Below are 24,368 nucleotides of genomic sequence, written 5' to 3' on the forward strand. Positions count from 1 at the left end.
CCTGCACTCTTTCCTCAGCTGCTGTGTTATTTCAGGATTGGTCTCAGGGATGAGGGAGGGCTCTAGAATATTTAAACAGAAAGCATAACACGCAAGATGAGATCTCTCTTTTATTATTGTCCTTTAACAATGTACATAAACATGATATATGTCATGTTGCCAGTCATAATACAGTTACAGGAGTATTTATGTACATATCTGAATTCCCTAGAACTGACATTGTCAAAGACCATAAAATGTAATGTATAAAAAAAATACAGAAAATTGCTACAGTTCATATTTTCTTGCTAAATGAATTAAAAGAAGAACGTAAATGAAAAGAAACGTATGAGAAATGTGACATGATCACTCACAGAAGTTGACAGGATGTCTTCACAAAATGATAGATGCCTGTTTTGGTCTAAATAGAACTTTATGAACTATTTTGGGAATTTAATCACCTTCATGGGAATAGCCCATATAAACCTATCTATACCATATTCACATCATTCTGTTATACATGAGGTTACAGGGAACAGTTGGTTCATCGAACTTAAAGTGGCTATGATTCATATTTTTATATTTAACCTAATATCAAATGACAATATAAAAACAATCAGATTTTTTGAAAGTTGCCGACTGTTGTGATGAACCTGAACTTTACAGGGCTTTAGAGTGAATTTTAGCTCGTGTTAAGCTCTTAGGGAAACAATTTTACTGTTTTGGTTCATTCTTGGCTCTAATTCATTTGTTTTTGCCCACAGCAAGCAGGTGTTTATAGCAAAAAAAGAGGAAAAACTCTGTACACAGCATCAAAGAGGAGACAGACATAGTTAGCAACTACAGCAACAAGCTGGTAAACACAGTGGAGCCTGAAATCTCCCTTGGGACTTGGTAGAGACCAAACAGAGCTAAAAACGAGTGAATATTAGACTTGTGGCCAAAACTTCAAATTAATCATCATCATGCTTTGTAAATCAGCATGACCAGTGCACATGATCAGCCTAAAGAAACATAAAAGTTGTGTTTGCAATTTCAAGTTTAAGGACTACAAACAGAAACTAGTTTGCCCATTTCTGTAATAAAATCCACCCTGTAACACCTGTAAAGCTCAAAAATGTAAATTCACATGTGTTTTTTTTAATTCACAAGTACAGTTTTTGTACATTTGGACACTAACAAAGTAACTGTTTCCCCTTTTTCCAGGTGCTTGCTTACATGTAACTTACAGACATAACAATTTTATTGAAGTGAATTAATACATTACCCCAAATTTCCGAAACTATTTCTTTAAAGAATGCATACAAAAATATCATTACATTTTTTTTATAAAGAAAGAAAGGAAGAAGAGGAGAGGCACAAAAAATCTGCTAGAAAAATCCACTATTAGGCAAACTACAAAGGTTTCATGGTTATAAAACCCTGCATCAAGGCTGCAGAACACTTTTTCTTGTTTTCTCAGTTTTTTCCCCCCGACCTACATTAATATATAGGGGTCGGGAAAGGTTCAGTGTAAAATTCCACTTCTTCTTGTGCAGCCTTCGGGCCCCTGCAGGTATAGGTGTAGTGTGTCAGATTCCAGGCCTCCTCTGCTGCAGGTGTAGGTGTAGTGTGTAAAATTCCACTGAGTGCCGCCGAGAGCCATCGTCTCAGCTGGAGCAGGTCTCGTGATCGCTCCCCCGAGTCTTTCCTCACGTTGACCTAAGCTCCAATCTTTCTTCAAAACGTCCGACAGCAAGTTGGTTTAGTCGGAGGAGGAAATGGCCATGGAAAAACAAACTGTATCTGTATCTAAAAGGCACCCTGAAACAACATGGTCAGGAAAATAAACACACCTTTATCCTCATGAAGAGAGAGAGAGGGAGAGTTAGCGAGGAGAAGCAGGGCCGTTTCCATGGTATCAAGTTTTGTTTTTCCAAAATGGTGGCTTTAATAAGAGACACTCCCTACAGGGGTAGCAGGGAGTGCTCCTTCCCTGTAGGTGGGTAAACATCATTGAGATGTTTGAGGTATCCAGACGGGGTGCACTTGGCGTGTTTAGGAGTTGCCATCAAACAAAACCAATGGTTACGAGCTGCTCATCCATGTTTTAAAACAGGATTACATGTTTAGACCGGCCATCCGGGGAAAAAACAAAAACACGGCAATTTGCATGCTCTGTAGTCACACACACAGTTCAGTTCATAAACAGGTACAGTTCAGGTGAGGTTCCTCATTGTGTGCATGCACAGCACTAAATTTAGAAACGGCGAGGTCATCGGATAGATGCAAATGCAGCTTCGCTCTAAGCAGCATAAAAGCCAAGAGGTGTCCACATGGATTGAGAGTGTTGCAACCAGAGTAGAAAATTCACATGATGCAATAAAGTGAAGTGAATAAGCAAATTCCAAGTGGACATTTCTTTCATACATGAGGAAGAAAACCAAACCACAACTCGCAAACAGTCTTGTGTTTTCCATGATGGATGTGATAACAATCCAGTTGCTCTGCAGTGTTTAGTAATGTTGGTTTTCAACTCCCAGTCTTTCACAGGAAAGCGATTATCAGCTGTTTATGGTCAATAAAAACAGTTTCTCCAGCACTCACATTCGTGCAACTAAAGCCAGATGAAAATTCTGTTGTATATGAATGCAATCATAAGGCTTTTACCAGTAAATGTTAAGGCTCTTTACAAAAGCCCTTTATCAGACACTTATCTCAGATCCACAGTTTAACAAACCCATCATGAGTGAAAGAAGACAGAGAAGAGATCAGCATGAGGGCATTTTCCAAAAAGTAAATGTGTCACTTAATGTCAACATAAATCCCTAAAAGTCCTCCTTTTCAACGTCTTAGTTTTAAGCTACTGTTTATCATTTCCAAGGTGATTCCAGGGTTTAGCGTGATGATCTCTTCTGAAAAACTTTTTTTTCGGGATGTCACTGAGGGAGAAGGGACGGGAGAGGCCTGAGGGATTCTCCTTCCGGCTCACAATGCAGTCCTTGATGGCTTCTTTAATAACCTACAGGGGGCAAGTACAAGGATTCAGTTCATTTCATTTCATTTAATTCAATTAAGTTTAGTTCAGTTTTGTTTACATAGCATCAGTTTACAACATATTTCATCTCAAGGCACTTCACATAGCAGGGTGAAAACCTTTTAAAACTATACAGAGAAGCCCAAGAAATCCATAGTTTCCTCTGGGTTCCCTTTTTACAAGTACCTGGAAAAGCAGGAAGAACATTATGGATTTGGGATTTTTTTTTGGATTTTGAATAAAATCCAGTCAGTGAGGACAAAATATGCGATCTGAAATCTACTGAGCTACACTGACAAAGCTCAGGCAGTTCTGTTAAAGTCCCTCTGTGACTGAATAAATGCCTAAAATCAATCTGTGCATCAAAGACATATATTTAGAAGCCTCTTTTTTGAATAAAAAATAATTCCTTCTTACCTAAAATGACATAGACGTAACTGTACACTGCAGCTCCATTTAGAATGTGAGGCTCCATGAAGTCCCTGCCTCCTCCTCCACCCACCCCTCCCCATTCACTGCAGCTCCTGCACACCAGCTCACCTACAATTCTGCTCTGACACTGTGAAATTCCTCCAGGCTAGACAAGCAATATGCAATATTGGAAGTAATCCAGCCATATATGTTTGAGCTGATTCTGAAGAAGAATAATAACACAGGTTCTTTAGGTTTGTTAAGTATAAACATCTGGTTTTGAGATTGGCATCAGAATGTTGCAATTTCAAGGTGGAAATTCTCAGCCATGACATTACCTACTTAATTCACACATGATGTGCCTTTTAGCATATAAAAACCCCATATGGACATGGTGTCAAGGTAAAAAACTTGGAAGAGTGACCAAAGTTTATTTGTAAGAGGGCAGATTTCCAAAGGTTAATGTCACCAACTTACTGAGTTCAAATCCAAATGGGCTGAATTATTTAAAAACAAAGACTAAGAGGCTACAGCCAGCTATGGATGTGTGACGGTGTTCGTGCCCAGCAGCACGTTGAGCTAAACCATGTCAAGTTGTTTAGTGTGTTACCATAGAAACACACTAATTCACACTAAGTACAACTGACATGACATGGAATTCAGTTTATTTTGCAGGTATTTGGTCACGAACCAAACAACTGGACAGAAAAAAAAATTGACCTCATGATGGCGCTATACGTAAAGTAAAGGGGTCATGACACTGATAATTGATCCTGTGAGAAATATGAAGGTCTGAACCGTATTTAATGTGAAACTCTCCAATGGCTAAACCAAGATGTTTCAAAAATCACAAACATCAACCTCATGGTGGCACTACAGTCAAACACACTTATCTCAAATCCATATTCAGAGCCATTAGAGTACTATCAGTGTCTGTACAAACTTTTACAGCAATCCATCAAATAGTTCTTAAGCTGTTTCAGTATGAATTTGCTGCTTTAGCCAAAAATTAGCCTGGTCTTGCCTAAATTATTTAAAGATCAGTAGACAAAAATATATTTGTGTTTGTCTTGCTTTTCAATGTCATCTAATTAATACTGAATAAGTGATAAAACCTTGGTGCTGCTGGGCAGATTTCTTATATAAAACTAACATTTCTCTGATGTAACATGAAGCTGCAAAGTAATTTTCCATATGTTTGCAGTGTTGCCAAATTGTGCTCAAAACTGCCAGAATCAAGGTATTTAGGAAAAATATGAGTTATTGGCAGTATATGTGTGTCTGAATGAGCTGCCCAGCCGATGAAATCGAATAAATTGCACAACATTTCTATCCTTACTCAGCAGGGAAGTGACTCAGCTACAATGAGTGAAAGTCAGCCTGATCTCCCAGTGACACACCTTCTGTATATAAGCCAATACTTGCACCATCCTATTGTAAATGGGCCTTTTGAGAATTTAGAAATTTTTGAAGTTGCAAAATTAAATCTGTGTAGTGACGCTGCAAAAAAAGCAAAACTTCCACACTGACAAAACTTAATTAGAGACATTAACAAGGAATGACGGAGGAAGTGAAAAACGTCAGTCAGCTTATGTGACGTGTTCGGGCAAGGTCATCACTTTCTAATCCTTTGATGACCTTCAGCCACACAAACTGCAGACATCACCCTTTGCTTCTTGTTGCTTGACGTCAAAATTGTGATTGACCCTGATTTTGCAATCGCACTGAACTGACCTCCAGGTTGTTGAGAGTGTTGAACTCCATAAGGTCATGAAGTCGGGTGAATGCCTCGTTGGAGTACTGGAAGTTGAAAGTGGAAAACGGTGTCTCGGGGTCATCAAAGATGTCAAAATCAGCCAACTCCTTCTCCTTTTCAGTCTCTCTGGGAACCCCTGCATGTAAATTCATGAATAAGAAAGTTAGAAAAAAAAAACAGAACCACAACGACTGATTCACTGGGGGGAAAATTGGTATCAGAGACAAGTTCGCTCCAAGTACACAGTTTTTCTAGAGCTTTTGATCATACATGTGACCATCATCAAGAGCTGGATGAAGCACTTTTGTCCATGTTGGTTTAACCCTCCTGTTGTCCTCATTTACGGGCACCAAAAAATATTGTTTCTTTGTCTGAAAAAAATCATATATATTCATATTTTCTTCAAGAACATTCACATAAAAATCAACCCATCCATCCATCCATTATCTATACACCGCTTAATCCTCACTAGGGTCGCGGGGGGGCTGGAGTCTATCCCAGCTGACTCGGGCGAAGGCAGGGGACACCCTAGACAGGTCACCAGTCTGTCGCAGGGCTACATATAGAGACAAACACTCACTCTCCCATTCACACCTACGGGCAATTTAGAGTAATCAATTAACCTCAGCATGTTTTTGGACTGTGGGAGGAAGCCGGAGTACCTGGAGAAAACCCACGCATGCACAGGGAGAACATGCAAACTCCATGCAGAAAGATCCTGGGAAAGCCGGGACGTGAACCAGGGATCTTCTCGCTGCAAGGCGAAAGTGCTAACCACTACGCCACTGTGCAGCCCCTAAAAATAAACCAAATCCAGCAAATTTCACTGGATTTTGGTCGATTTTTTTGTGAATATTCTTAAGGAACATTTTTAACATTTCTTTTTTCCACCAAAAAATGTTCAAATATTTCCCAAAAATGTTGAAAATGTGGACATCAGAAGTTTCACTGTGAAATTTTATTCCCCCACATTTTCAAACTTTAAAACAGATCAATTTTGACCTGTAGGACGACACAACGGTTAAATGTTGAATTTCCAAAGTCATTCTTGTTTGTCAGCTATTCCACTCAAACGTTAAGTGACTCACTTATAAATACAGCCCACTGAAGAGGACATGTTGCAATAAAAATCATTGTTTATAATTTACAATCCTCCATGAGATTAGGCAGAAGTTTAGAAAGCAACTACCAAAAATCTGCTCCTTCATTATTTAGGTACATGTCTCCATCCACTAAACTCATAAAAATAGTGTGACCAGATAATCTAAAACTTCTTTTGCTATGGCAGCTGATCTCTGAACAGCATTTCACTGTTGTCAGTGGATTATTGGAAAGCTGGAAACTGAAGGACATGATTTGCAAAAAAAAAAAGTAAGTAAAAATCTCTTTTTATATCCTCAATTTTTGCAGATCAAAGTAATATTTAATACATGTGTGAAACTACTGTGCGCAAATGTACCAATAAATCACACGATTTCATTTATGTGCACTTTGGACATCAATATACATTCACATGTAGTCATGCAAAGTATTTAATAAAAATGACATGAAAAAGCCAATTGTTGCCTCGAGCACTAACAAGGAAAAGACACGTATAATCCTAACGGATCAGCTGCTTTTTAAAAGAAACTTGAGCTTTTGTTTCAGGAAATGAAACCGTCAGTCATGAGCTAATACCAGAAGTCCATTTTTGGTGTAATTCCATCAGATGACTTTTGGGTTTGAGTGGTAAACCATCATGTAACATCCATAAACAGACTGCGGAAGTACGTGGGCAGATGACCTACTGAATGTAAAGAGGCAGCAGTGGAGATGGGATGATAGTGTGTCTTTGTATGGCTCCTGATGTATGGTCTGTTTATACAAAGAGGTCTCCCACTGGAGCGAGAGATTCCCTACCAGCACCTGGCTCCTTAAGGAACCATATTTCACTTGAGCAGGTCATAAAACACAGAACATGCTGTGTTACACTTCTGCCTGTGCACACACACTCGCACACAGCAAAGACACAACATTTCCACCACAAACCACAGTGACCCTGGATACAAGCCGTTTCCTAGGGTCACTCAGATGAGGGGCCGGACTTTCGGCAAAACTGAAAAACCCTGTCTGCTGACTAGATACGTTTGAATTCCACAGCGCAATTTCGAGGAAGCGATGCCTCATGTGTCATGGCAGTAAAATGACATTATTATAATAATTTCCCCCACATACATGCTATGGAAACCTTCACGTATGCAAATACTTACCGGGCGCTTTGAATTTCCTGAAGTTGATGTTGACCAGGACAAAGTGGATGACAGTCGGGCAGTTCCTTTCGCCTTTTCTTGGTTTGAAAACGTAACATTCCTTCAGACCCTCCCGGTCAAAAACTTTGGGGTCGATCTTGGGGAATGGGAGCTTGTTCATTCTGGCCCACTTTTCTGCTAGGAGAAGCTCCTGTGGTGCACGTGTACAAATGGGAAAACTTTGGCTATGATTTTCTGTGACAAAATAATAATTTCTAGTAATTCATGACAGCAAAAATAATCAAATTCTGACCTTGAAAGGGGGGCTGGAATCGCTGGGTCGTGCAGAAAAGTCAAAGGAGATGATGAGGTCGACGCCACGCTGCGGCCGCAGGATGAGAGGGTAGGGAAGGTTGTAGGTCAAGCCGCTGTCCACCACATGGATCTTCTTACTCTTCACGTCCAGAGGTTCGTAAATACGATCAAACTCATCTGGATCTAAGAAAATCACATAAAATCTAGTAAGAGATGCAGGAACAAGAATGAGAAGTTCCTTTTGTCTGCCACCAAACATAACCCAACCCGACTTACCAAACTCTTTTTTGTTTAACTACACATCTACATGTACTGAAAAGACAGACCTAATTAGCAACTAGTACAGTGAACACAGTGGAGCCTTTAACAGCTTAAATATTTCCCTCAGGAGTTGGTGGAGACCAAATCAGAGCCAAAAGGACACCATCAATATAAATGCTCATGTTCCCGCGTCTACTGGAGAAGAAACTATAACATTCACTGCAGCAATTTTATAAACTGATACATCAATACAGTTTGCTTCTGTCAACCAACAGCATCCAAAAGGTCTATTAATACTACTGCAACAAAAGAAAACAGGCAAAAACAAAGTAAATTTCAAAACACAAAATGTTTTGAAAAGCCTTCTTTAAAATTACAGTAAAAAACTGAGAAAACTATGATAGAGATTTGGTCCAGCTGGTGCAATTGGGTCAGTAGAGAAGGTATGTGGAGATTCGGTTTATTAAGTAGCCTTAATGGTGTTTAGATGCACATGCGTTTCAAGCAAATCTAGACAGAGAGTACTACATAATTCTTCTTCTCTTCTTTCACATATTTCTGTATTATTCTTATCATGTCTGGCTACAATTTCTACACAGTGTAAAATGGGATTATCAAGAAACTGTAGACTGAACCAAAACTAATATGTAAAATGATCACACCCCGGTCCAAAATTTTAGAAACTGCACTGGTAGTGGTGGAACATTGTGACCATTGTGACCATCCTTCTCACCTGTTACAGCGTCCACCTCCTCCTCTGGTGTCAGGGCGTGGTACATTATCTCACTTATGGGTGAGAATGGGATGTTGGTGTTCAGGTTCAGGCCCAACATGAAGTTATGCACCTGGGAAAATGTTAAGAAGAGGCTTTTGCAGTGAACGGATGCGGGTTGTTGTGAATTTGAAGGTGAAATGTATTACAATGAAAGCACATGCAATGTGTTTGCAGGGAGTGTTTCTTTGTTTTAACATCTCTAAATACCTTCCCAGCCCGGCCCTCTCTTGTGTTGAACAAGGCAGAGTCACTGAAGAGGGACGTGAACATTCGCTGGACCCAGCTGGCCTGAGCGGTGCGATGAAACTCATCCTCTGCCTCCTGGTTTTCTGTCCCGCCTGAACACCACAGTAATAGCAGGCAAAATATTGTCAAATGTGGTGACAAAGAATTTGCAATTAAATTTACATATCTGTGCAATAACACTGACATGTCAAATGGTTCAAAACTGTATCACCTTACAGTAACTGTATGACTTCTACATTGCACAGTAGGGTATTTGCGCTTACGTAAAGTCAAAAACGACATTGAAAATACAGGCCTCACCATAGGAAGTCAGTGCAACAAAAGTCTCATCAACCTTTCAATGCTGAGATTCTATTTTTTATGATTTTTCAACACTCCACGTGTCTAACTTTAATAGAGTCTCAATCCTCTTCAACATGGAGGATACCAAATTTCTGCAGTGATGTTCTGCATTATTCAAAGAACTTTTTCCCCCTGCTCTTTGCTTGAGGAGTTGTGGTGTTTTATCTTTCTCCTTGAAATATCTTAAGGGTGTTCTGTTGGATTCGAGTCAGGCAACATACTTGGCCAGGTCATAACTTTCACTTTTAAACTGCCTTTGAAACTCTTGGGTGATTTGGATCGTTATCATGCTGGAACATTCCTCTTCTGTTGAGCTTCTGCAGTTGTTTTGATATTTTCACTCATTCGTGGTGCCACCTATAAATGTCAAGACCCCAGCAGCTTTTGCACACATCCAGCCCGATATTTATCACACTCATACCTTCGTGCTTCACTGTCGGGACTGTGCATTCACTCTGGTAGTCCTGGTCAGGGTCATGTCAAACATGCTGGACCCCATCTGGACTAAATTAATTTATTTTGGTCTAAGCTGACCAAAAAATGCACTCCCAATATTAATCATATTCCTAGGCAAAGCTTCATGTTGTAGTTTTGTTCCAAACAGCAAGCAACGATGTTTGTCTTGGATACCATCCTTAGAGGCTGACATTTTGCACTTCCTTCACACTATCTGAGCCTGCCAAAAAGCTCTGATTTTGACTGATAACATCCGTGCCAAGCAGAAAGCACTTGCCTATCTGCTTTTCAGAGCTACATTATGCAACTTTGATCAGTACTACACCGGTGTTCACAGATCCTTTTACATTTGTATTTGTCCTATAAATGTATTTACATTTGTATATATAAAACATCCTTCAGTCATGTTTGACTAAAATCTGGCAGCACCACAGGTGGAGGTACAAAGCTAATTTCTATGAATTATATCCCTATCTTAAAAGCTGAAAACCTGGGCTGCTGCTGCTAATTTTACATTTCAGCACAAATGTGTCAAAATCATAAATATTACAAAGGTGCATACAAAATATAGCAACCGTTTTCAATGGCTTGGCTATTGTCTATTTTTCTTTATGACTTCCTTATTATTCTTTCCAAACAATTGTGTAGTATTGGAAATTCTGCAGCACTTTTTTCCTGTTGGGCTCTTATCTGATAGGCCTTCTTTCAAAAACCCTTAAAAATATAACAGAAAAGAGTAGGGGAGGTGTTAAATGCAAGAAAAAGAGAAAATTTCACATGTTGAATATGTGCACAAAAAGACGTACTTAAATTAAAAGCATTGGAAACAGAGAAGTGAGCAGTGCCTAAGTTCTTTCCTATTCATACATGGTTCTGTGCTTTGTGCAGATAAAAACTGAGTCCCACCAATGAGGACTATGCATTTAAAATGAAAGTCTGTCTTTTAGTCGTCTGACTCACCCACCCATTCGCTCTCCTTCACCAACTGACTTCCTCTTTCTTTCTAGATAAGTTTTCTGACAAATTCCCTCACAAATAAAGTTCATACTTCAGAGAAAAAAGAAAGGTTTCCCAAAATTTTGCTTGTACAGTATTATTAATTGGATCATCAAGAGCTGAATACAAAAAACACCCTTTGTAACAGGTGCACAGTGAGTTAGACATGAAATCTTAACGATTAGCACTTAGTCATTTCCTGACCACAGCAGCTACTCTGATGCAGCTCTTTCACACCAACACATGGAAACGGCAACAACACTACACAATTAGAAAGGTGTTAAAAAGGCGTCGTCTTTCCCCTAGAACTATGTGTCAAAATGTCTATTAACACTTGTCAAAGTCAAATGTCTCTGTTGGACCATAAATCCTAACAATATTCCACGAAAGGAATCTGTTTGGGAACTCTTCCAATGAATCGTACATATCTTTCTCACCTTTGCGTGGCTCGTCATCATTGTCCATACTGTCTTCTCCGACAATGTGCTGAGGTTTGATCTGCTCTGTAAGACACAAGACAATTCACTCTTCGGGCCACGACTTGAAAAAGAAGCTTTTTAATCTCATGTATAATCAAAGTTGCAGTTATTTTTGCTCAAGTGCATGACATTATCAAATTCATGACTACTGTTCATCTCCATTAAAATGAGTCGTAACAGAAATGTGATACACCTGATATACTAACACATTCTTTAACTAGGTGGAGACCTTCTTAGCACTTTTGTACAACCAACACATTGTCAGAGGGCGTCAGAATGTATAAAGGTCACCCTAAAGAGATGCATTCAACCAAAACAAACGTCCAATGAGCCGTCAGAATAACCACAGGAAGCTGATACCTTCCCACTGATGTGGCAACACCACGCAAACACACACACTATCAGGCTACTTTTTTTAAATAGTGAGGATAACGTGAGATAATTTTAGGTCGACTGCTTATGAAGGTGTGTGAAAACCGGCTGGTGTCAAAGTGTGTGAAAATAATTGACTGAAGACAAAAGGATCTCAGACATGACTCAGTGTCAGTTTTAGTATGAGGTTAGAACGTATTCTATCAGCAGATCATTTTACCAAAACAAACACATTATCTGAAAATAAACACAAGGTGACCATGATGAGAAACACAAATTTCTGTATACATTTTTGATCTTCAATTGTACATTCTACAGTCACATATAATATGGGCACATACACTACATAGAGATTAGCCATTTTAACTTTAATCAACTATTTGATTGGTGAATACATCCAATTAACAAAAATATTTTTGAGTTGTTTTAGGATTGAAGCACTTTGGAGCACTTTAACGTTTTTATTTTTTTATTCCAAGTTTTGTCCATATTTCTATTCATTACAATGTAAATGGAGTTTTATTTGATGGCAGTTCTCTCTTGTTGATGGCAGTTCTCTCTTGTTGATGGCAGTTCTCTCTTGTTTGCTTTTTTAAAAAAATGTATTTGCTACACACAGCAAAAAAGATTTGCCCTAAGATCTCATTTGTCTTGAGATTTGATGTTATCTGAAACTGAAACGTAGTTTTTTGGGTCACAAACATCCACAATAAACGGTCCATTTAGTGGCTGGAAGTTTCAAGCTTATCGTGTGATCAGCTCAGCAGGTCAAGAATGTACTTTCAAAACTGAGGTCAACATGCATAACAAAACCTTGAGAGGAATGGAAACAACAGAAATAATTTTAATTCAAGTAAACTCCATCTGCTGATAAAGATCATATGATGCATTAGAAAATTCTCAAGCAGTTCCTGAATTCACCTTGTGGTGACATTGTCTTATTGGTTGTAAGTAAATGATTTGCACTTAACCCAACAAAAAAGCTTCAGTTAGAGCTTTTTCTCTTTGAGTCAGTGTACTGTAGCTTAGTCCAAACACACCGAACAAGAGACAGAAAAGCTTACCTAACTCCTCCTCCATGGTGCTGCCACCAGCTGTGTCCTTGACTCCCAGCACTCTGTTGAACAGGATCGAGAAGGCGCTTCCCCACACACCTGGCACATCAAAAACATGCCTGTCAGTAATGTGGAAGAAGGTCTGGCTTTTTTTTACAGAGTACTCTAGATGAAAACGTATCTCTTACCCATCAGAAAGTGAAGAGGATTTTCCTCATATTTCTTCACAACAGTTCCCATGAAGAACTTGCTTCCAAACAAGTCGGGGGGCATAAAGGTGCCATACTTTGCCATCCCAATTTCATATGGGCTAAACTCCACCCAGTCTGCAGGTACAAATCTCAGTGTTAATGTCACAAAGGTAAAGGCAGAATCACCATTTAAAATTCAAGAAGCACCTGATTCCTGAGTGGAACTTGTAGTTCTCAGAGTCTCCAGAACTAGAATGGGAGCCTTCAGCTTTCAGACTCCTCTGTTGTAGAATCCGCTCCCAGTTTGGGTTCAGGAGGCAGACACCCTCTCTACTTTTAAGAATAAGCATAAAACTTTTCTTTTTGACAAAACTTAGTGTGACTGGATCAGTTAAACCTGAACCATCCTTTAGTGATGCTGCTACAGGTCTAGTTGACTGATGGACTAAGCACCTCTACTCTTCTTATCTTCTCTATCCACACATTTACATTCCACCATTGTATGCCACTAACTTTGTCTTCTCTCTCCTGTAGTTTGTGTTCTGTCCTCTCTGCCAGTACCTCTGGCTATAGAGCTGCAATTTTCTGATCTCACCAACCTCTAAAGTGTTCATTGTACTCCTATGGATTGTTTGCCTGTTTTCAATCTGCCTTCCTGTTCTCTCTCCCCTCCATCCTAACTGGTGGAGACAGATTGCTGCCCAACTTCTTTCTTCCTTTCTTCTTGGTAAAGGGGAGTATTTATTCCTACTATTGCCAAGTGTTGGGTTTCTCCATATAAATTTGCAAGTTTTTCACCTTAATATGTAAAGCGCCTAGAGATGACGTGTTGTGAATTTGCGCTCAGTCAGTGGACCAAAGTAACAGACCAACAATAAATGCCACCCCCATAGTTATGCCACTAACATAGCTAAGAAAAACTGTGATGGAGATCTTCAAATCATTATTCAGGAATACAATTCCTCAGATTGTTTTGGTCAAACACACAGTCACCCATTCTATCTCTATTGTAAACATTTCTTGAAGATTCTGGTCCATACTGACATGATTGCATCATACTATTTCAGAATTTATGCTATCAGTTGCACAGCCATGATGTGAATTTCCTGTCATGTACCTGAAAATACCCAAAGATACCAAAAAATGGGTACATTGTGGCCCCACAGGGATACACATAGTCCTCCAAGTCACTGCATGGATGTTGGTTAGAGGTAGTTTGTCTGGGAATATCACTAAATATAGTGAAACAGTAAGGGTGAGCTCTACATTTTTACCAGCTCAGGCAGGCACAGTACACACAGATAGGAAAGAATGGGGGAGTCACTAAGGGTCCATGCGCCAATTTTACCCCAGGATACACAATGATGATAATCCAGCCCTACCGAGAAATGTAGCAAGTGCCAGAGTGAACTCTTTGCAGAGATTTTATACTGTGACCTGAACATGTCACTAGGGCATATTTGTAACAGCTTTTACACTCAGGTTTGCAACCACAAATAGCAGCAGAAGTGCACACAAACATACACACATGCATAGATAATAGAAATACTTGAACCTCTGTAACCCTTAATACAGTAATTGCCTTTTAAATGTGCAGATTATTTCACAATAGCGCTTTACTTAAGCTGTCTTTTGACAGCCAGGTATTTTCCATTGAGCTGGGTCATAAAGAAACAGGGGATTTTAGGTAAGAGGAGAATTTAAAAAAAAAAAAAAAACAGAAGAACAAGCCTGATCTATTTTAGTCGCTCTTTAAAAGACTTACTACTTGAGGATCTACTTTTGGAAGATCATTTTTAAAGTTTAGGCATGATGATGAGAACTAACAATAGAAAAACATGTAATTCTAGATTGGGAACAAGTTTGGCCTCACCTTGACGCATATTAAAGCAACACTGCGTAATAATAGCTGTTCATCATGCACAAATAAAATGTAGCACACCTGTGGTCACTTTCTATTGGGACCTACTATTTTCTTACCCAAACTCTTCAGGGAGATTTTGTCAAAAGTCATCTCCAAGTGCTCCAAGTATTGGTGTGATTGCTTATGAACTGTAAATTTCAGTTTTCTCTACTGAACTGGACAGCCGTAGTTTAAAAAGCATGTTTGTATTTCTCCGAACATGAAACAAACAACTTCCACTCCGTAAAGCAAAGGCAAAAACCCCATCCAGTTCTGATTTATGAACTCACACATTTCCTCAAAGAAACAAGAGAAGTTTATGTGTGTAACAGCATTTAGTGAATGAGGATATGAAGACTGAACTGCCACTGCAGCAACTATGATGAGATTTTCTGGGCACTTTTGGCTCAACATCAGATGGATTTCAAACTCTACACTATTTATCCTCACGTTGTTATACAGAAGAGCTTCTAGTATTATTTTTGGTTTTAGTCTTAGGTTTGTGATTTCAAACCCAACAGATGTGTACTCAATGATCTATGCAAGATTACTAAAGATTTTTGTTGCCCCTTTTTCATATTTTCCCTTTAAATACGTCAGTGTGCTCCACTTAAACACAGTGTAAAGTTGCTGTGAAGGTTACAACAATGAGGAACTACTGTATAACAAGGGACTCTCCCAGAGTCCATCATGGCCTTGCAGTCACTACTAAGTTCCTTGACATAACTCAGTTGCTATCTGTGACCACAGAACCATCATTAGATGACAGCCCACCATGTTGTGTCACATCCTCTCTGTGGTAGTAGAGCGGTATTATGAGGAAATGTACCACTTGGCTACTTTGCATGATGCCACACTTATCTGATTGTCTGTAGTTAGTCATTACATATGCAAAGTAGTTCTGTGAGGGTTGTGGTCTACATGCAACACACAATTTAGCACAAAAACACTCCAGACGATCAGAAATTAAAAAAAAAAAAAATGTACCTGCAAACATGAGCTCAGAAACATCTGGCTTCACATGCAGACATGTGAAGAGAGGAAGAGGACTTTGGGACTGGTTTATTTTTTCCTGGATGTCACTCAGCTTGGTGTCCATTCTCTGGTAGGAGAGAACACTCTTAGTCATTCATACTGTATTCTTTTGTTGCATGTAGTAGTCAGATTTCCATCTAACAATGACAATGACAAGGTTAACAAAAAATGCTGTCGTATGTAAGTATGCTTGAATGAGACATCGGTTCAAAAGAAATGGGAGGAACTGAAAGAGGAACTTGGGGAAGAGGTGGACTGTCATAGTGGCATGACACAGAGAAATAGGGATTTTTTTCTAAAATAAAACAAAGAGCAGCTATGAGGTGCTTCTTACCGCAGGTATAAGTGTCTCTCCTATGAGCATACCGAAGATATCGGTAAAGGTAACAGGTTGCCCTGAGGCTTTTTTGGTCCACAGGGCCTGGATGTAGTTGGTGATGTGCTGGGGGAGCAACAGCCTGAGCGGGTTACTGCTGACTCTCTTCATCAGCTCCACATTGATGTCTTTTGGGCCCTTATTTGGAAAGTCAGGGTGGGAGTAGAGAGTGGACATGTACCTACACGGATAAAGAGGGAGGAAGAACATTAGAAAGAGGCACTGCCCAAATCTCACTGTAGTATCACTCTGCTCTTTACACGGTTCATCCTGTGAATCTAGGTCGTGGAGACCGAAATAAGTCAGAGGTACTTGCTTGATGAAAGTGTCATCTCAGCAAGAGAAGGCAGGAAAGTTTGCCAGAGCAGAGAGGGGCAGCACCGAAGGACAGTCAGAAAGAAAAAGAGCACAAAGAAACAAAGCAGTAACAACAAGGATGAGGAGAAAGAGAAAATCTGTATTTAGAAATAAAAGATCAGACAAAGACAGGGTGTCAAAAGAAAGAAGGAATAAAAACGGACCATGTGGATCCGGAGAGGCCGGCAATATATGTGGCACAATCTAGGACCCCAGACTCAAACAGAGCCTTCATCACGCCTGAGAAGCCGACCATGGCACGAAAACCACCTCCTGAACCCGCTATGGCTATCACAGGCACCTGCAAAACACACACACATAAAGTGAGACTCGTAAGGGGAAGAAGGAAAAAGACATGCTTAATCACACCAAACTACAACAGCTACAAGTATTACTATCATAATCATTCTGCCTCATTCTTTCAGCTTGAGTAACTTCCCTCATCTGACTCTATACAGTGATAGTTGCATCATGTCTGTGCAACATTTTCTAGCTTAAGCCTTCACATTTTCAAAATTTCATAATTGTCATTGTGCAATACTGCTTCCGTTCTGCAGTCTGTGTTTATCTCATGCTTGCTTCTGGATATTTCCAGTCTTCTAGGAAAAGGAGTTTACGGTTGTTGGAACACAGTAGAAAGCAGTAACTGGATATCTCATCCGTCTGAAGCTTCCGGCATATGCTGAAGACATGAACAAGCCTGGCAGGAGATTACTGTTAGCCAAAAGGGCGTCTGGCCAAAAACCACAGCAACGGAAAGGCTAGCTTAGCTCAGAGCATGGGCGATGGGGTTGGGGCTTTGTGAGGCTTATAGTTCGCTTTCCAGTGTGAGAAATGTTGAAGTGTTATTCTAATCTGCAAACACAATTTGTTAAAAAAAAAAAACTGCATCACAGTTATGAATTTAGCAAGTCAGCACATTTGTAGCAAGCCTGAACACATTAGGTAGAGGCAACAGGCGTAAATGCATTTTTCGGGAAGTTCACAAAAGCTACAGATCATAATACTGAATGAGAACTATAGCAAAGATCACACAGTAAAGGTCGCATTAATCATTGCTATAGCCACTATTCAGCCTCAGCCTCATATCCACTGACAAGTGAAGTGAGTAACACTGAACATCTTGTTACGCCCAACATTCTGCTGGGAAACCTTGGATCCTGACATTACTGTGGATGTTTCTTTGACACATATCACCCACATAAACATTGGTACTGACCAACACGCCTTTGTAGTAATGGCATCCCCCAAACCCAGGCATCCCCACAGCACAAAAATTGCTCAGGAACAACTCAAAGAACAAGGCCAAGAGCCCAAGGTTGGACTTCATTGGACTTCTAAAGATCCCCATCAACCTGAACATTTGCAGGATGCACCACAAGGCTGATCCATGGAGGCCCCACCCAGCAAACCACAGGATCCACTGAAAACCTCCACCACAGAACACCCCAACAGGTCTCATGTCCATGGTTACAGACTACATATAAAAGATGGACAAAGCCTCTGGGTGTGACAAATGAAGACAACGCTGATATGTCTTAAACCTGCAGTTTTATAACAGCCAACAGGGGGCAACTCCACTGGTTGTAAAAAGAGGTCCGACTGTATAGAAGTCCATGAGAAAACGACCCTATTTCTCCCTCAGTTTGCTGTCACAGTAAACATTTTCCTAATGAGTTTATGGTCTCAATCACTACTTTCACGTCTCCTTCAATACAGCGTGATGCTGATTTAATGAATTATGGTCCCATTTCAAGTAAAATAGATAATAAAGATCTGCCCTTTGATCATCATTCAGTTTCAAAAGACCAAGATGGTGATGTCAAAGTTGTTATGTCCATAATGTACTTACAGTCTATGTCTAAGGCCCAACAGGTCAGAACTGTTTCACTAGCACAAGGGGGACCAACACATTATTAGCCAGGTGGGCTTAATGTTGATCAGTGTGATAATGTGTGCAGTGTTAGGACACTGCAGCAACAGTGAGTATAGAATATGCACAATGTTAATATTTGCCGTCTAGGCTCCGACCTTTCACTTCCCACAAGAAATTACCAAACTCAGCAGTGAGTTGGGAGTGACAATATTACAGTAATTTCCTCTTGGAAAGTCACTTCAGAACATACAGGTCAATGCTGTGTGGTAGTGGTGGGATACTGACGTTTTCTGTAAATGACAGATGTTGTTTCAGGGGAACACTGAGGAAGCAGGGCAGCAGTGAGTGCACTGTAAGTTCACTGTCATAATGAAAAATACAAGTACAGCTGTGGATCATGCTGACAGCCTGTATTAGCTCACAGTCTTACTTCATTATCCTGGCTCTGTTATATGGTTACAATTATTCATTTTCTTGCCAAGAGCAGAAGATTGATATCATTCCCATGTATGCATTATATAACAGAGAGAAATGACCATCCCAGCTGTCCCTAAAAATAAAAGAAACTGGTTTATATCTTTATTTAACCTGTACAAACAGAATAAACTAGCATAAAATAAAATGTTAATCAGTTAGTATTAGGGATGATAGACTGTTTCCAGGCTTTGTGTTGATCTGTTACAAGCTAATGGCTGCTGCATGAATCTGTTCACACTTTTTTATCGCATTATGTATGTAGGTAAGTGCAACAGGTTGGTGAAACTACACATTTGCATAAATGAAGTTATTATCTCATAGATTTAAAAAACAACTTTAAATTTTAGATTAAACTACTGTCAAACAGTTGTCAGGTCAAATATATGTTTAAATATAGACTTTGTTGCTCTGTGCCCACCTCCTCTGGAGAGCTGGGGAGGAAACGAGGCTTTTCCATGTCCAGCAGCTGCTTAATGCCGAGCATTACTCGTTCTCTGCGGGTTTGTCTGAACTGCTTCTCCTTGTCGCACAGGGCCAGGCTGAACCGCAGGTCCAGCTTTGTGCTGCAGATATAAATGATATGAGTAAGGTTTACTGGATTCTGATAGTAGAAAGCTGAGCAACAACTTATGCTTTTCGAGCCTTAATTTTTTGCTGAGAGGCAGATAGAGGATGTGATCTACTATTCTGGACTACACCACCCATGATGATGAAACTGATCTTTGGGTCAGATAAGATCTATTTTGAGGTAGGCTGGTGTGAAACACATTCACAGACAAACATTCATGATCTCTTGGCCTTTACTACTATCATAGTGACAAGTGCTTCAAATATGTTTGGCATTTCCAAACCCTCCTACTAACACTGATGCAATGATGGCATGGGACTTATGATGCACTTCAACTGTATATTTAGCTTACACTAGTATTCTGCTGTTACTGACTCATGCTGATTCTAAATTTAGTTTCCGCGCTGGTCTCTGTGGATTTTCTGTGTATTCTTGTACCAGTCACGGTTCTGTACACAGGATGTAAGTGAGATATAACCGGTGCTGCATTTTCACACGTGGGTTTTTGTACTAAACATTAAATAGCGCTAGCAAATGCTGCTGTGAAACTAAATAGAACAACTCAGGTTTGATTGTGAAGATACTACATACCAGATTTCCAGCGACATCTCTAAGTGCACTTTGGTTGCCTGCCAAAACAATTGCATATATGGTTATTGTGCAGCCCTGGATTGTGGTTGGCAAACACAAATTAGACAAGCAGAATCGATAAGGTGAAAAAAATAATTTAAAAATACTTTTTCTTAATGTTGAGTCTGAAAGGGTCAACAAGATGAACTATCTTACTTTGCCAATGGGGAAAACCTCCGTCTTTTTCTGACCCACTCTGAGCTTGGTGATGTCAAAGGACGCCGTCCCAAGTGTCTCATCCATCACATAATTGGCATCCATTAATGTTAACTGATGAAATAAACAATGGTGGTTTACGGTTAAATACAAGATCAACACATCAGTAACTCTGGCAGTGTTTAGGTTCATCTGGACAACTTGTCTTCTAACCAGCTAAGCATTGTCAAGAAGTTAAACAATAATCAGTGTAAATGCAACTATCAGAAAAGCCCTGATTTATTTAGTTTTCCTTACATGACCCTCAACTATCCCAACATGAGTCACTCTGATGCTAGTTTGTATTGATGACATCATATCTCATATCTGGCTAAAAATGCTGTGTTTATGTGGGTGTCTGCTCCACTACATCCTGGCTGCTCATCCGATACTGGACGGCACTAAACAACAAAATGTGTCTCTGACCTCCAGGACGTTCTGCTGGTTGGGGTCTAATATAAAATCAAAGGTCTCGTTCCATTTTGGGTTGATGTCGTTGTCTATATGCTTGGTCCTCTTTCTGCTCTCTGGGGCGGTCGGGATGAACAGCTCCACGTATGGATCTGGAGTATCCACTGCACACACACATTCAACAGTGTTATAGTCAAATTATTCCCTGAACCATTCTTTTTCCTCTCCCATCAATAATTCAACCAACAAGAAATCACTCTCTGTTTAAAAACTACGTCTTCAGACTTTTTTTCCAAGAGAATGTGCAGCAAAAATATGTTTTAATGTTTGATGATTACGGGGCAAAACGAGAGCTTTGAGACTCACACAGGTCACCCAGGGCTCCTTTGGTGACGCTCTCAGCTCGAACAACCGTCACAGTGAATTTGTGAGAAAACTGCTGCTCCACCTGCAATACAACATTCATTCAGTGCAGTTTGACTTCACTGCCTCGTGGGAAAATCGCTTTAACCACGATGAAAACAAAGATTACAAATCCAGATCACAGAAAGTTCAGAGTTCACTTCCCACTTGTGCTCACATTGTGCATTCATCTTGAGAGCAGAATACTTTTATAACAGTTCTTATCAGACCGACACCAGATTTTGCTGAGAAATTCTCATGGGGAAATAATGGGGAAAGTTGCTTCACTATCAGGTAAATCGTGTATACTGCAGTCAGTTCAAAATGCATAAAGTGGCAAATTAAATCATGTTTTGTTTCCCAGTACTGTAGGTAACCAGCTTGTATGAGTATGATTGTATTTCTTTTCCTCTTAATTGCCAAACTTTTTTTCATACAGACTTATTGTCTTCCTCTGTACCTACATGTAAGTACCAGTGAAAACCAGTATCAGGATGTTACTGGTACTTGGTGTATCAGTAAAACGACACTGTAAATGGCAGGATACATTACAAGAGAGCTTTATTAAACATGCCACAGCTTACTTTGTTCAAATCCACTCTCTAATGTTGAAAACTTACAAATACAAAGTTCTCTTTGTCCTTTATAGATATGCATCTCTGATCCCACATGATGGATGAAGAACAGAAGTTGTTTTGAATTGCTTTTGCTCTCTTAATGCTCAGTTCTGCTTTAAGGTGTGACCTCTCCTAAGGGAGACAAGTGTCCTTAAAAGACTGCTTCATTGAGATGGCCTGCTCCACACCCTCTAGAGTTATTTAGCAAAGACTATTTGGCTTAAAGTGAGAATCTGAAAATCTGTTTGACTTAACAGATGTAAAATAGTGTTACATTGCTGTGTACCCAGTGAACCATTGCAATGATAATGAATGTGGCCTTGATGCTGAAATGATCACTGTAGTAGTTACACAAAAGGTTTTTGCTTCGGAGCAATAAGAGTGAAATTCGGTCTACTGTGACGACATTGAAAAAACGGTAAGCAAAAATCTTCTGTGGAATGATTTGTTTCGTGAAACTCTCAACTTCTGTTTCAGCTTGAATCTGCTTTACATGAAGGAAATAATACCTGTGTCAATACTCACGATTATATTGGAAGCCATTGTGTTGACAGGAGTGAATTTCTCAGGAAAGCTTTTGTCAAGATTTGACCTTTAAATCAACAGAACATCTCAGTCACAAACTGAAGCATTTAGAGCCTGAAAGATGAAACAAAGAAGATGAGCATCAGTGCAAATAGAGGATTTCGGCTTGAGCAGATCAACAACTACTACATTAAAAACAGCACTCTTCGAATGTTTTTTTAATGTGCCATTTTCCTAACGTTTCCAGTAAATGTACTTAACTGTGTAACTGTCAGTCAACAGCATTAGAAAGCACAGGATCTACTCATGAGCACAGCTGTCACATCTTCAAGAACTTAGTCTTAGAGGGAGCAAGGGGAAGTGTGCTGAGCTATCAAGTCAAGATAGGAGGACTGAGGCAATAGAAAATGTGTGTGTGTGTGTGTGTGTGTGTGTGTGCGTGCATGTGTTTACCACCACATGTATATGCAAAGCGAGTGAGAGAAGATGCCAGTAAAAGGAAGTGTATCTTTGATGCTGACAAAAATGTAAAGTTTGGTTTGCATTCATAGAAGAGGTGGTGCGATGATGTTTTTGTAACAATGCTTTCCCATACGTTGATAAGAAATTTGCAGATGGGATGTGTGTGCATGTGAGTGTGTACGTGTGTGTGTGTGTGTGTGTGTGTGTGTGTGTGTGTGTGTGTGTGTGTGTGTGTGTGTGTGTGTGTGTGTGTGTGCTGGTGATAGCATATCAAGGTCATTGAGCCTTTTCTCATCTGTTCACCAAAGCGTATCATTACTGAGGGGACTGAGAGCACGTAGAGTGTCTGTGTGTTCACAGCAGTGGTCACGTACTTTGCATCAGTGGTCCAACTTTTGAAAGTGCCAGCTCACTCTGCCCCTTGTTCTGCAGCATACAATGAGTGCCTGCGGCCTGGCGAGCGAGCCAATATAAACCAGACACTTCACAGCACTGCATTTTTATACGAGGGCACAAAATGTGAAAGAGGCACTCAGCCGCCAGTCATAATGCAAAGCGACTGAGCGTAGCTTTTAAAGGCACACAGTAGACCTATATGTATATTCCCACCTGAGACATGAAAGGTAAAGGTCATGAATTACTTCTGTGAATCACTGTGCATTTCCCAAAAGACATATTATAGTGAATAGTCATTGCAGTGTAACTCTTATCTGGATTATAGGCTTCATACTAGACTTGTCATTATGCACCGTTAACAGGTTTTGCCTGATTCATGCTAGCTGGGCAGATTAAGGCCAGAGCAGACAAGGCCTGATGATGTTATAAGTGTGCAGCAAGCAATGATTGATGATGTTATTGTGTCATATAATGAGAGACAATACAGTGAAAGCTAATAATTTGCATAGATCCAAACATAAAACATGATATACAGCATATCAACATATGATATAGTATAGTAACTAGTTGTATATGTTTACACTGATCTGTCTTATGTAGAGCTCAATAATGACATTCACAAACTGTGTTGATCTGTGTGCATTACTAACAGCGACTCTGCAGTTTCCTTATCCCCTGAATTGCGTAAAATGTGAGCTAAACCACCACTAGTAGCAGCTCTTGGCACTGACCTCCTCTTTATGTTTCTGCTCACTTTCATTTGCCAAAACACACCAATGTATGTAGAAAAGAAAGGAAATGCCAACGTACCTTCACTGGAGCACGATATCAACTCACAAACCCTGTACAACTTGTCATGTCCATCGAGTATATCGCTCCAGCACTGCACGAGTAGCCACGGAGGAGGTGCTTCTCGGCTGATACAGGACAATACGCACACCCGGCAGTCAGGAGGCTCGTGCTTTACGCTCTCAGTTAAGAAGTAGACGCTACACGTAGACAACAAAAATGACAAGAAGTGAAAATAAAGAAGGAAAAAACTTGCTGAATGGGAAAAAAGTTGCGGAAAATTCCGAACAAGAGTCAGGTTTTGACTCAGAGGAGGAAGCTGTAGCTGATTACTGGCGCACACGTCTCCAATTGCGCATCAGTGCGCAACGACGTCCGCATGAGGGCGCGTAAAGACTGAGTGTGTTGTCAGGATAAACATTTTTTTATGATTATGACACAGTGGTGACCCTGCGGTTTAATTTGAAATTC

At 40.0% G+C, this 24,368-nt stretch overlaps 1 protein-coding gene across 2 annotated transcripts; it reads right to left on the reverse strand.

Annotated features, from left to right (window-relative positions):
* Window positions 1-97: 97 nt before the first annotated feature.
* Window positions 98-24,260, reverse strand: pla2g4ab (phospholipase A2, group IVAb (cytosolic, calcium-dependent)). Of its 2 annotated transcripts, none has more exons than XM_023295362.3 (19): window positions 23,919-24,260; window positions 22,251-22,317; window positions 21,073-21,154; window positions 20,722-20,870; window positions 20,257-20,370; window positions 20,062-20,099; window positions 19,321-19,465; window positions 16,714-16,850; window positions 16,151-16,373; window positions 15,769-15,883; window positions 12,876-13,013; window positions 12,697-12,786; window positions 11,219-11,284; window positions 8,949-9,079; window positions 8,700-8,811; window positions 7,704-7,888; window positions 7,412-7,601; window positions 5,141-5,298; window positions 98-2,980 (listed from the first exon to the last, which is right to left on the reverse strand). In XM_023295362.3, the coding sequence occupies exons 2-19, from the start codon at window positions 22,266-22,268 to the stop codon at window positions 2,822-2,824; spliced, it is 2,250 nt and encodes a 749-aa protein (XP_023151130.1). In that variant the 5' UTR covers window positions 22,269-22,317; window positions 23,919-24,260; the 3' UTR covers window positions 98-2,821. The 2 variants fall into 2 exon arrangements, with proteins under 2 accessions (XP_023151130.1, XP_023151129.1); XM_023295361.3 differs by having other exon boundaries at window positions 22,251-22,364.
* Window positions 24,261-24,368: the final 108 nt, after the last annotated feature.

This window comes from Amphiprion ocellaris, chromosome 2 (genome assembly GCF_022539595.1).
Source record: "Amphiprion ocellaris isolate individual 3 ecotype Okinawa chromosome 2, ASM2253959v1, whole genome shotgun sequence".
Lineage (NCBI taxonomy): Eukaryota > Metazoa > Chordata > Actinopteri > Pomacentridae > Amphiprion > Amphiprion ocellaris.

Coding starts and splice junctions, on each gene's coding strand:
- pla2g4ab (XM_023295362.3), bottom strand. Junction 20,100..20,256: donor AGGTTTTCCCCATTGGCAAA/GTAAGATAGTTC, acceptor TTGTTTTGGCAG/GCAACCAAAGTGCACTTAGA. Junction 16,851..19,320: donor TCCCCAGCTCTCCAGAGGAG/GTGGGCACAGAG, acceptor TGTGTTTTGCAG/GTGCCTGTGATAGCCATAGC.